This window comes from Phlebotomus argentipes, unplaced genomic scaffold, assembly GCF_947086385.1.
Source record: "Phlebotomus argentipes unplaced genomic scaffold, Phlebotomus argentipes genome assembly contig_43, whole genome shotgun sequence".
Taxonomy (NCBI): domain Eukaryota; kingdom Metazoa; phylum Arthropoda; class Insecta; order Diptera; family Psychodidae; genus Phlebotomus; species Phlebotomus argentipes.
The window spans coordinates 121-12,923 of record NW_026776192.1 but is presented as its reverse complement, the minus strand read 5'-3'; the positions used below and the strand labels follow the sequence as shown (position 1 = coordinate 12,923).

The following is a 12,803-nucleotide window of genomic DNA, read 5'->3' as shown; positions in this document are numbered from 1 at the left end:
GTCTTACAGGAATTCTACAGCCGAAGAGACCCATGGAATTTAATTGCGGTGGGATTTATTTGTGTGGCATTGTTGGGGATTTCTTTATCGCAAAACTCAACTGTAATGGGAAATGATTGAGGAAGTGGCGTATAGGTGGATGAAATTGCTTTTCACGTATGCTTTTGAGGGGTGGATGAAATATGAAATCAAAGATGAATACAGCGAGATATTGAAGGACCCCTAATATTACACAATAAAATCCTCTATTGTTATGCGACACTCGAGTGAGTATGAATTTCACATTTTCAGCGACAAATCCTTCAACATGCGGCAAGACAGAGAGTAAAGCACGTCTGGAAGGCTATAGAGAGAGTGTGTATGTTAAATTTGGCAAGAGCGAGAGCTTTCCGCGTTGGGTATTATTGCACAGGGGGATAGCGTACTCCTTATCAGGTGAGTGGGTCGTTTGTGAAACATTCCATCATGCTATGAACTTTCTTCCACGTGATGTTAAAAGTACAAATAGTGTCGCATTTGATGGGTGGAGGAGGGAATGGCGCGTGGATATGTGGTGGCTGAGATAAGGGATTTCCTCCGCAATTTCCAAAAGACGCAGCCCCACTCTTGAGCTCTTAGCCTCCCTCGTCTTGTGGTGAATGTGTGCAAGTCATACAAGTGAGTCTCTCTCTATACAATTTGCTGAATAATATAAGGTGCCACACACTGGCAAGGAGATGCGGAATCGTTCGGCAACACGAGGACCAAAGAAGAAGAAGGCATACATTTTATGACACCACAAGCCCCACCCCGCATTCCATTGTGAGGCGCTGTGGCCCTGCAAGGAGTGTGATCCCATTTTGCACAGTCATTAACATTAATTACAGCATTATCGCTCGTGTCAAGTTCAACGTCACCCAGTCTATAATCCCAGATGTGCGCCTGGGAAGGCCTCCATGTGTATGTTGGCGCGCGATCTCGCGTCGCGGGCGCAATTAAATAGACACACGAGGCCTCAGAAAGCTGTCGATTCAACGGATGGCACCTCTCCAGCCGATTGCGGCATTTATTTCTGGGTGAAATAATGCCGATGCCGCCCCCCGACAGCCATATGAAACATGAATTAAGGGGGTGGATCATTTCGGCGGGAATTTTGAGGAGTGTTTATGGAGAAGCACAGAGACATAAATGAAAGTGAGAGCTTTCGCTTGGCCTCACACAGGGGGTGAAATTAGGGCAAAACAAGGCGTATGAAATGTAAGGGAAAATTTCCCATCAACATCTCTCGTCAGGGCTTTTGTTGTTGAGAAAACACACACTTTCCGAATCATACAATGAATGTATCATGTGTCGAAAATATTACTGCAACAAGGATATAAGGCGTAAAAATTTTTATTGCAGGACTTTGAATGGAAATTCATACACATAAAATTTATTGTTTGGTAATAAAAATAAAATCTACTGTTGGACTGATTGAAATTCTAAGCAGAAAGAATCCCTCAAATTGAGAATTATCCCTCTGAAGTTTTCGGCCAGTCGGAGTGCTTTTCATCCATAATTTGTTTGCAAATTATAATTTTACGGCCTAATTTCCTTAAATGTTTCCATACTTTCTGAGGAAATTTTAGTGAAATTTTCCCATCATCCCCCGTCAGAAGTATCCCCATAACTTGAAGTGTCATGATGAGAAGGTGTGAGTTTATGGAAGCCCACATATCTGAAATTCGAATGAAGTTCATCAACCACATCGTCTATATTCAAATCCCGCGACAAATTTCCTACGTGACACTGGCTTGAATCATTAATTAAAATGAGGGTGAGATATTTTTGAGGGGGCCCCTCAGAGATGGGCGGAGGGAGGGACATAAGAATTTGTGTTGAATGTATAAAATATCCCGCATTACATGGGCCAAAGTTCATTATTCCTAAATCGGTATCGCATTATCTAATGGTGTTTCATTTCCTCCACGGGGAGTCACTTTCAAAGAGTTTCTTTTCCAATTTCTCGCCGCTTCGTGCTCAGCGTGTTGGGAAAAAGAGGTCACAAGACAGCCAGTGAGATATTTGAGCTGGTGAATTAATGCAAATGGGCAACAAGAGCTTTTGTCTCTGCTTCGATGGCATGGAAAGGTCAGGGTGGGAAGAGCGACTAAATCGTGGGATTAAAGTTGAAAGTTCGACGCAATTATTTTCATCCAATGAATAGAATTGCTAATTAAATTTCCCGATTTCCTGCTTGCAATTCGCATAATTCCTTCTATTGTCTGGCCAACGTTCTGGGTGAGAAAAGTTCACCAATTGAGCTTATGAGCTTTCCTTTCTGACCGCCGGCAACGCGAGAGTGTCAATTGGGAATGCATAGCAAGTGGATGAAGGTGGATGGAGGGGGGATAAAAGGGACGAAAAGCTCGACACTTGCTAGTCCCAGGGCAAAGAAATAGATTTGCACTTGCGCACTGTCGCAAGAGATACACACTCACACAGTGGAGGCGCCGGGCCTCGAGCCTCCCTGACCATCTTCACGGCCTTCGTGTGAGATTGAAATGAAATATCAAAGCGAAACAGCACAAATTCATCATTTGCTCATTATCTCCCATTGCGGTCGATGAGCTCTTTCTGTGGGGGTGGTTTGGAAAGGCTTGAGTCGGCTGATTTTTATCATTTTCCCAACCATATCATAACCCAGTGCTTTCGCCCGAAATTGTGACCACTTCTGGGGGTGAGATGAAAAATTGATATTTCTCGAGTATCAGTTTTCTTTTGATTTCCAACAGGCGACCAACTCCTGAAATTGTGCGATTGAGGAATTACTTCTGTGCTGCTGAGCGTAAAAGGAAATGAATTCAGACAATTCTTCTTCGAATTTATCCACCTCTTGGGTGATTTCATTGTCCAATATTGACAGTGTCTTGTGGGTTCGGTTCTTTATTTTCCTCTTCTCTTCGTCCCATTTCACCCATCTTCTCGTGCTGCTGCTGCCTTGATATGGCCAGAAACATGCGAAAAAAGCAAAGGAGAGAACATTGTGAGTTCACAAGAAAGTATAGAATTCTCAGGGACCTTCGACAGCAATTCCCCGCAAAGGGCGACACATTTGCCCAAATACTTCACATACAATAAATCTCGTGGGTGGGTCATCAGCAAATTGATAAAAGGCACACCCTCTTTGTCTCCTTCGACATCGAATACCAACCCTCCACCAGCAGCGTGTGCTCCACTGGCGGCGCTCGAGGGATGCACTGACTAGAGAGCTTTGTTTGCACTTTTGCAATCACCGATTCTCAGCATAAATTGAGCATGTGGGGGTGGTTCAATGGGGTTGCATGACACAGACATATTTTCATCAGCTCTGATGCTTCTCACTTTTCGGGAGATTCCGTGATAAAGGGCGGATGGAGGGAGAGAGAGAGTGTGAAGACAGTGCAGTGAGAGCTCTTTCTGATTTGATTAGGCACTAGATAATGTGAGTTAAATTGAGTTCATCGCCTCAGCACAAACTTCCACTCCGCCATGGGTGGGTTTGGAATGTGTTTGCCAATCCATTTACTTGAGATATTTCCAACTGTGAGATGCTTCTGTTAACCCCGCACGTCACTTCTCGCCCCGTCCAAGGCGACAAGAATGCAATTTAAGTAATCTTGCTTGTCTATTGAGACGGAAATGTTGGCGAAAACACCAGCTTTTATCTCTCACGAGAGGGTGAATGAGGAAAAATATTTCACCTGCTTTTTTTCCCCAACAGAGATACAAAATAGGAAAAACTCTCAGTCATATTATAATTCTGGTGTTAGAATTCATTGTGTAGTTTTAATAGTTATTTCACCATATGCGGAAGTTTGATGAAATTCTAATTAGTTTCTTCTGTGAATGTGAATTTGCAGAAATTTGCTCACAAAATTCCATACAGTGAAATATGGAACTTCACTGATTTAGAGTGTTGTAATTTTTATGTCAATAGATTTTGTCAGCATATTTAATTAATTTCCTCACTTTTCACCACTTGAAATTAGACTCTTTGAATGAATTCTGTGCAAACATTCTTGAGCTTGTGTATGAATAGGTTTTGCACAGCACCAGAGAAGTGATGAATAGCAATTCTCGCATTGAGAAAGAGGGAGAAGTTTCATGGTTGGGTAATGCTATCGCAGGCGGATGTGCAAACATATCTAAATGTCAACGCATCCGGCGGACATTCAGAGAACATCTGCATTTGTTGTGTAAGTGGAGGAGACATTAGGGCCACACACTGTTGAATGGTGAGACATATCACCCCGGGAGGAGCGCACGTGGTGGAAGTCAGGTGCGAGACTGTCTTGTGCCAGGTTCTCTCCGCCCTTAAATCGATGCAGCAGCGTAGGAATATTGTCACCCTGTGGCCTCCGATAGCTTGGCCAATTGTTGGTCACTTTGCTGACTACTGGCTTAAATCCTGATGGTGGCAAAGCGCAACAGTGCGAGATTATATCTGTTGCTGTGCATATTTCACATAAATTGACCAATAAATTTAAATATGCAGGCGCAACAAACAAGGTGCGTAAAATCCACACACACACACTACATTTCACCAATTACAGAATTTATTGACCGGAAACTTAAACACACCGCTGTGTTCTCTTCAGCACCCTATTAATATCCCAAACCAAATAGTGTGAAAATGCTTTTCCAAATCTGCCCCAACTGCGGCCCCGGACTTTTCAATTTTGCATTCTATTGATTTTTGATGTGGCGAAATGCTGAAACTTTTCACGATTCACTGGGCTTTTGAGCTGCCAGAGAGAGAGAGAGAGGGAGAAGTAATTTTCCAACTTTGGGACGTCCCATCGTGATGCATTTGTGGTGTGGAACGGCGAGACCGAAAGCTTGATGGTTGTCAAGAGCAAACAGCTGCCGAATTGCCACTGATGCGGTTTGATTAGCACCATGCAAATGATTTGACTGTGGAAAAGTCCTTTCTGATTTAATTGAAATATCACACGAATTTTACTATACAGAAAAAAGGTGAGTTTTAATTACAAATTCAGTACTTTGTGTTAATATTTGACGAGATAACTTTTTTTTCCTCTACGATTGCAAGTTCATTAATTTGACAGAGTTTTCCCATTTAAATTATACTGTATATTATTGTTCTTGCTATCGGGAACTGAGAATCACATTAAATCCTTTCAATTTGAGTTTCCTCCGCCAAGTGAAGAGCTTAACTTCCACCCAATAACATTTCCTGGAATTAAAGTCACTCTCACACGGCTGTTGGTCATGGAAAATCCGTTCTTTTTTTTACGACATCCATTAAAAGTTGTGTCGTCGATGGGTGGAAAAACGTCATTCGCGATATTGTGAGGGATTCAACCCCGCCCAATTAATTCACAGACAATATAGTTTCGAAACGGAATTAATTGTATTTGCTGGAGTAAATTGCGAAAACTCGCTCTTCTGCACTGACCGCGCTGAGATGAAATTTGTATGAATTTTCATTCACTTCTCATGCGTGCCCCGTTTTTTCTTCCTCCCCTTTGGCCACAGAAAAGCCAAAGAGTAAATAAACTTACACGCTTCCGGAGGGTTTGGCGAAAGCTTCAGCATTGTTGTTATTTTTATTTTCTCTGCAAGAGAGAGGCAAAGTCTCTTGTCGGTGAGGCTTTTGTGTACAAATCTCATTTGGCGTTGGAGAAGAAGTCAAGAGAGTGAGAGAGAGAGACATCGGAAGAATGGCATTATGTGATCCTGTCACGAATGGGAATTTTTCAGGGCTCAATGTGTGCTTTCAGCACTGAAACTTTCACGCGTTGTTCATTCTCACGCGTCGATCGGGTGAATTGTAATTCAAAAATTTGTTATTGAATCCCTAATACAACATTCCAAATTGACATCCCCACACCAATTCCGCACACCTTCTGATGATGTTTTGCTGGTAAAAGGGAGAAAGGGGTGAAATTTCAGCGTGAATTGGTGTGAAAGTTCCAAGTGCTTTCACACCACAGGCACGTTCGAGTGCGACTAAGACGAGTGCTGGCGGTGGCAGAAAAGGCCCCCCAAAAGAGATCGATACGCCATTGCGTGATTTCATTTGCATTTTCATGTGCAGCTCCAAGCAATCACTCCACCACTATTTCCAACCCCGCGCCCCATGGATACACATTTTATTTATGATGTGAACCTCGGGATGTGTTCTCTCGTTCTTTTTTCTTCCTCCACTGGCTTTTGCTGCTTCTTTGCCTGAACATGCGGATTCATTAGTTTCAGCCGGAAAACCTCCCTTGTCATTATTTTATTTTCATACGAAATGTGTGCTGTGATTTTCAGTGGAAAAACATCACCATAATGAGGATGGAATTTATTTGGAATGTATTTATTTTGGGAAAAGCTCCGCGAGAAGCAGTTTTTGCTGTATTGTGTTATTCTTCACATGTTCAGGCGCAATGCAACGTGAAGAGCTTAATTTTATAGAATTAAATTCTAATTAACAATGAAGAGGAGTTTACCCTCACCTGTAATTCAGTATTCGGTGAGTTGGGATCAAATTTTTGAGTCCCTGACGGCGATGCTCTTCTTCTTCAATTCAAATAGATTTCACTTATTATTATTTTAATTCAATTTAGTTAAAGGGAGAGATTTGGGAGTTTATTTCAATGTATTTTTATGGATTTTCACTGATGAGACACTGGAGATGTTCACAGTTTTGTAGTCCACGAAAAAGTAACCAAAAGGAGCGGAAGAGGCGCTGTCCTTCTTTAGAAGAATGGTGAAATATGTACATGTGGTGAGAGATGGTGAGAATTGAATCTCAACCGACACGATTGGCGGATTCATGCTCCCCCCTTTCGAGGCCCGCAGGATCCTCCGTGATTTGGAAGAGCTGATCGTCTTCGGTTGAAGGCAGGCGACAGACCTTGGCGATCGATCTCTTGTAGCAGCCCTTGGATGTGCGAACCGTCACCACTCGAACCTTTGAATCCTTGCCCGGATGAATCTTGTCGATGACACCGAGAGGCCAGTGATGCGTGGGCGAGTTATCTTCGTGCAGAATCACTAGATCTCCAATTTTCAAGTTGGGCTGAGGCGAAAACCACTTTGTCCTTCGCTGAAGTTCAGTGAGATACTCAAGTCTCCATCGACGAGAGAATTCCTGTGCCATCTGTTGATGTTGTTGCCAGCGATCGAGATGATTGAGCGGTATTTCCTGAAGACTGGGATCAGGGATTTGATTGACCGGTTTTCCCATGAGGAAATGTCCAGGTGTGAGGCACATGAGCTCCGATGGATCGTCCGTGAGCGGTGTGAGTGGTCGGCTGTTGAGAATACTCTCCACTTGCGTGAGCACTGTGTAGAAACCCTCGAATGTGAGCCGTTTATCACCGATGGTACGCAGCAAATGATGCTTCAGAGACTTCACCGCGGACTCCCAAAGGCCACCATGATGGGGAGAACGAGGTGGCTGGAAGTGCCAGGTGATATTCATCGAAGTTGCAGCTGCGGAGAGTTGATCTTGTGCGGATTGAGACTTGAGGAGTGTTTGCAACTCCTTGTCGGCTGCAGTGAAATTAGTGGCATTGTCACTAAAGATGTGGAGAGGAGCGGAGCGACGTGCTGCAAATCTGCGCAAAGCTGCAATGAATGCATCACAACTAAGATTGCTGACCAGCTCGATGTGAACTGCCTTTATGGCCAGGCAAATGAAGATGCACACGTAAGCCTTCTGAGGACTTCCACCACGCTTCAGATCTGGCCTGATCCAGAAAGGGCCGCAGAAATCAACTCCTGTGTTGTGAAATGGAGCCGTGGCGATGACTCGTTCTTGAGGTAAATCGCCCATGAATTGGTGCTGAAGCTGAGGCTTGCAGCGAAAGCATCGAACACAATTGTGAACAACTTGACGTGTCAAATTGCGTGATCCGAGGGGCCAAACTCGCTGACGAAGAGTGGCAAGAAGAAGTTGAGGACCTGGATGCATTTGCTTTCGATGTTCATGTGTGGCGATCAATCGGGCGAGCTCACCCTTTGGCAGCAGAATTGGGTGACGCGTGTCGTAGAGCTCGATTGACTGGGAAATTCGACCACCTACACGAATGATACCGTCCTGGTCGATGAATGGAGACAGAGATTTGATTTTCTTCATTGCGCGATTAGACTGAAGAGTGTTGTTCCTGATGGAGGTGAACACTTCTGATAGCTTGTTCAGCTGATCCCATTTGAGCAGAACCAACTCTGCCAGACGAATTTCTTCCACAGAGATTGGGCCGTTGCGATGGTTTGTGGTGAACTTAAAGAACCTCAAGGTGATGGCAAGAACTTCAGTCACTTCTTGATAATCTGACGATTTTGCGATGAGTTTCGAGATGAAATCCACTGGTGTGGGCTCACTTGGACTCTCTGTGATCAGAGATGCGATCAGGATTGAGTCGTCTGCTGGCAAGTGAACGCGAGGCCAGTGAGAGCGAGATTGAAGGAGAAATGGTGCTCCGTGCCACCACATAGTTGAGTTGCGGAGATCTTCAGTGGATGTTCCTCTTGAAATGATGTCAGCGGGGTTGAGCGTCCCAGGAACATGATTCCAGTCCTCTCGTTGGGAAACGGTGTGTATTTTTCCGAGCCGATGGGCTACAAATACATCGAATTTCTTGTCCAGCGACTGAATCTGGTGGTACACAACCATGGAATCGGTCCAAAAGAAACACGCCTTGATCTGGAGAGCTTCGCGGAATTTATTCATCATCTGGGCAGCCAATTCTGCGCTCATGAGTTCCAGCCGAGGAATGGTTTGCGTGGTTTTTGGTGCGACTTTTGACTTGGCGAAGATGAGGTGAGACGATCGACCGTGCTGATCTTCAGTCACATAGTACAAGGCAGCGCCATATGCTGATGTACTTGCATCACAAAAAACGTGCAATTCCTCTGACGTGGGTGAGAGAATTGAGGAGGCCCAGCGAGGGATTGTAATGCAGGAAACTTGAGTAAGATCATCGTAAAATGCATCCCAAGTGGAGAGAACTTCTGGTGGAAGTTTGTCATCCCATTTGACTTTCAGATCCCAGAGAGATTGGAGAAAAATCTTCCCACGAATGATGACTGGACCCAAGAAGCCGTGAGGATCATAAAGACGCGCAATTTTGGAGAAGATTTCACGCATAGTGTCGCCTCGGAGCTCTTCAGAGATGAAATTAAAATGAAATATGTCTTTCTGTGGATTGTATTTCATTCCCAAAGTCCCGACGGAACTTTCTGGCACATCAAGTGAGGTCGTCGTGGCATCATCGGAGACTTGAAGAAGTTCCTTGCGATTCGAACACCACTTGGTCAGAACAAGACCTGCTGCTTGAGTGATGGAAATCAATTGTTGCTGCGTTTCGAGAGCGTCTTCGATGGTGGGGCAGGAGAGCAGGCAATCATCCACGTAGAAATTGTTGAGCAGCACGTGAGAGGCCTTTGGATATGATTGCTGTTCATCCACGGCGAGTTGATTCAATGAGCGGGTGGCGAGAAAAGGTGACGATGCGACACCAAAGCAAACTCCAGTGAGTCGATATTCCTGAAGCGGCTCTGTCTTGGAATTCCTCCAGAAGATCCTCTGCAAATCCCTGTACTCTGGCTGGAGCAGAAATTGCGGATACATTTGACGAATGTCCGCACTGAGAGCAATGGGATGCCTTCGAAACATCAACAACGTTTCAAACACATCTGGTTGGACTGTGGGGCCAATTTTCAAGACATCATTGAGGCTGAGACCGGTGGAAGAGCGAGAGCTCGCATTGTACACCACTCGCACCTTTGTGGTGGTTGAAGAGGCCTTGATCACGGGATGATGTGGCAAGTAGTAGACGTTTTCGGAAGTACCAGTGGAGGGAATTGGCTCGAGGAAGCCCTGATCAAGATATTGCTGAATAGACGCGGAATATTCGACCTTGAGCTGAGGATCCTTGTCAAGGCGCTTCTCCAAGCGGAAGAATTGACGCTTTGCATTCTCCTTGTTGTCCGCCAAGTTCTCCACAGTGGATCGCAGAGGAAGATGAACGACATATCGCCCTGTTGAATCTCTAACTGTTGTCTCAGAGTAGAGCTTCTCCACTTCCTTGTGTTCCTCAGTGGGAGGATGCTTGGAAGGAAACTCCTCTACTTCACAGAGTTTCTTCAGGGAGGCATCGATGCTGGAGAGCGTGGTGAGACAACAATAAACCTCAGGAGGCGCTTGAGGCTCCGTATGATGAGCTCCCACAATGATCCACCCGAAATCTGTGTTCTTCAATTGAGGAAGACCAGTTCCGAGCTTGATTGACTGATCCTTGACGATGTCGAAATAGAGAGATGCACCAATGAGAATGTCTATGGAGCCAGTGACATTCCAAGAAGGGTCAGCCAGAGCGAGATTTGGTGGAATTGGAATGGCAGTTGTGTCCACTTTCCAATTTGGGAGATTCCCAGTGATTTTGGGAACGATGAGGCAGTCGAATTCGAAGTGGGCATTATTGACGCGAGAGCGAACAACACTTCCAGTCTGGAATTTAGCAGTTCTTTGAGCATTTGTGACTCCAGTGATGACCACGTCAGATGGAGACTTCTTGAGCTTCAATTTCTGGCAAAGATCTTGAGTCATCAAGTTCATCTGAGCGCCAGAATCGAGAATTGCCCTGCAGAGATGGGCGTTGTTGTCCTTATCAAGGATCTGCACAATCGCTGTGGCCAGAAACACCTTAGTAGTTGCCTGAGAAGACAAGACAGTCGACGAAATTGCCACAGTTTGAGGATTAGCCTTGTCAGAGTCGTCGGATTGAGCTGTTGTGGATGGCTTTGGCGTGTCAGCTATTGGAGACTGACTCTGAGTGTGAGTTGAAGTTGAAGGAAATGCATCGTGTAGCAACGTTGAATGCTTTGTTGAGCACCTCTTACAATGGGAAGACTGGCAATCCTTGGTGACGTGGTTTTTTCCCAGACAATTTCGGCAAAGATTGTGGGATTTCACGAATCCAAGCCTCTCTGCGGGATTGTACGAGGCAAACTTTGGGCACTTGAACAGCCTGTGAGGGTTTTCCTTGCAACAATCACACAGATTCGACGCATCGGTGGTCACGAGTGCGGTAGTGGACGGCTTGGCGCGAGGAGTGGCCTTTTGGGGAGCCTGGACTTTTGACAATGAAGACTTCTCAACGGGTGGAGTGTAGATAGCGAGGGTCTTTGCACGCTCGTCAAGAAATTCATCAAATGTAGCCCAAGTTGGAATCTTGTTCTTGATCTTTTGTGCCCAAAGTATCATGGAATCGTTGTCCAAATGCCTGGAAGCCCAATGAACAAGCCAAATGTCACGTCCGTTTGCGTTCAGCGCGTCGAGGGAGTGCAGAATGGAATTGCATGTGGTGCGGAATTGACGAATGGATGTCTGAGAGGAAGTTTTGATGTTTGGCTGCGCGAGGAATCTCTGAATGTTGTCATTAATCAACGCACACTGATCATCATATTTCTCTGAGAGCAGTGCCCATGCCGCCTTGTAATTCGCGTCGCAAATCCTCATATGCTGTACTGTCTCCTTGGCTTCTCCAGCCAGGAAAGAGACAAGATACTGCATCTTGTGAGCATCGGATAACTTGCTGGAGTTCCCGATCGAGGTCAAGAAAATGTCTTTGAATGTGGGCCACTCATGATAAGCGCCTGAGAAGATGGGAATCTTGATGGGCTCAAGCTTCACATGACCAGAAATAGAGTTCTCGGTGGACTTGTCTGAGGACAAATTTGACAAAACCTGAGTGAACTTCTCGAGGAAACTCTCAAGTTGACTGCCTGAGGAGTTGGCATTCGAGGCGTTATCGGAGGTAGTGTTATTTTTCTCAGTCGTGTCCTTCACGATCAAAACCCTGAGCGAAGTGTCCACCATGTCGATTGTGGAATACAATTCATTGAGGAACTTCTCTGCTTGGATGGGATCTTCCTCGTTGCTGGATATGATGGCCTCATGAGTGGTGAGAAGCTTGTCCCTGATCTCATTCAAATACTCTAATTTGCCGCGTATCTCCCTCTGAACTTCTGGAGTTTCAATACGCGACTCATCCAGATCTCGAATGAAGGTCTCAATTCGCGTCACAGAGCCTTTGAGCGCTCCCCTCTTTCCTTTTAGCGACATCTTGGAGGCAGCAAAGGCGACTCGCGAAGATGAGTGAAAAGAGACTTACCAAGAATACGGTTATGTCTTAGTAAACACGTGGAGACAAAAGACCTCGTGGCAAATGTGAGGTTGTGATCTTCCGGACGCACGATGATGTAACAAAGTGGCGGTTCCGGAGAGTTCCTGGACAGCTCTGTGGCCAGTAGATGTCGGTTGGCGACTAGGAGAGTTGGCAAATCCCGTAGAAACACGTTGGGTGCCTCTTTGAAGAAGTTGCCGAAAGAGATAAATGCGGCGAAGCTGTGGCTCGGCGCAAGACGAAGGCGATGAATCCTCCGATAGTTGAGTAGATAGCTCGGTTCCGTCGTCCTCCAGACGACGCGGATGAAGGACCAAATTATGAAGAGGAGTTTACCCTCACCTGTAATTCAGTATTCGGTGAGTTGGGATCAAATTATGAAGAGGAGTTTACCCTCACCTGTAATTCAGTATTCGGTGAGTTGGGATCAAATTTTTGAGTCCCTGACGGCGATGCTCTTCTTCTTCAATTCAAATAGATTTCACTTATTATTATTTTAATTCAATTTAGTTAAAGGGAGAGATTTGGGAGTTTATTTCAATGTATTTTTATGGATTTTCACTGATGAGACACTGGAGATGTTCACAGTTTTGTAGTCCACGAAAAAGTAACCAAAAGGAGCGGAAGAGGCGCTGTCCTTCTTTAGAAGAATGGTGAAAT

At 45.2% G+C, this 12,803-nt stretch overlaps 1 protein-coding gene across 1 annotated transcript; it reads right to left on the bottom strand.

Annotated features, from left to right (window-relative positions):
- Positions 1-4,172: 4,172 nt before the first annotated feature.
- On the bottom strand, positions 4,173-12,485 carry LOC132264419 (uncharacterized; the record flags this gene model as incomplete). The annotated part of the gene is made up of 3 exons (XM_059764628.1): positions 4,173-4,450; positions 6,766-12,069; positions 12,132-12,485. Coding segments are annotated over 3 exons (5,936 nt in total), but the record flags the coding sequence as incomplete, so codon positions are not given.
- Between the last annotated feature and the right edge of the window lie 318 nt (positions 12,486-12,803).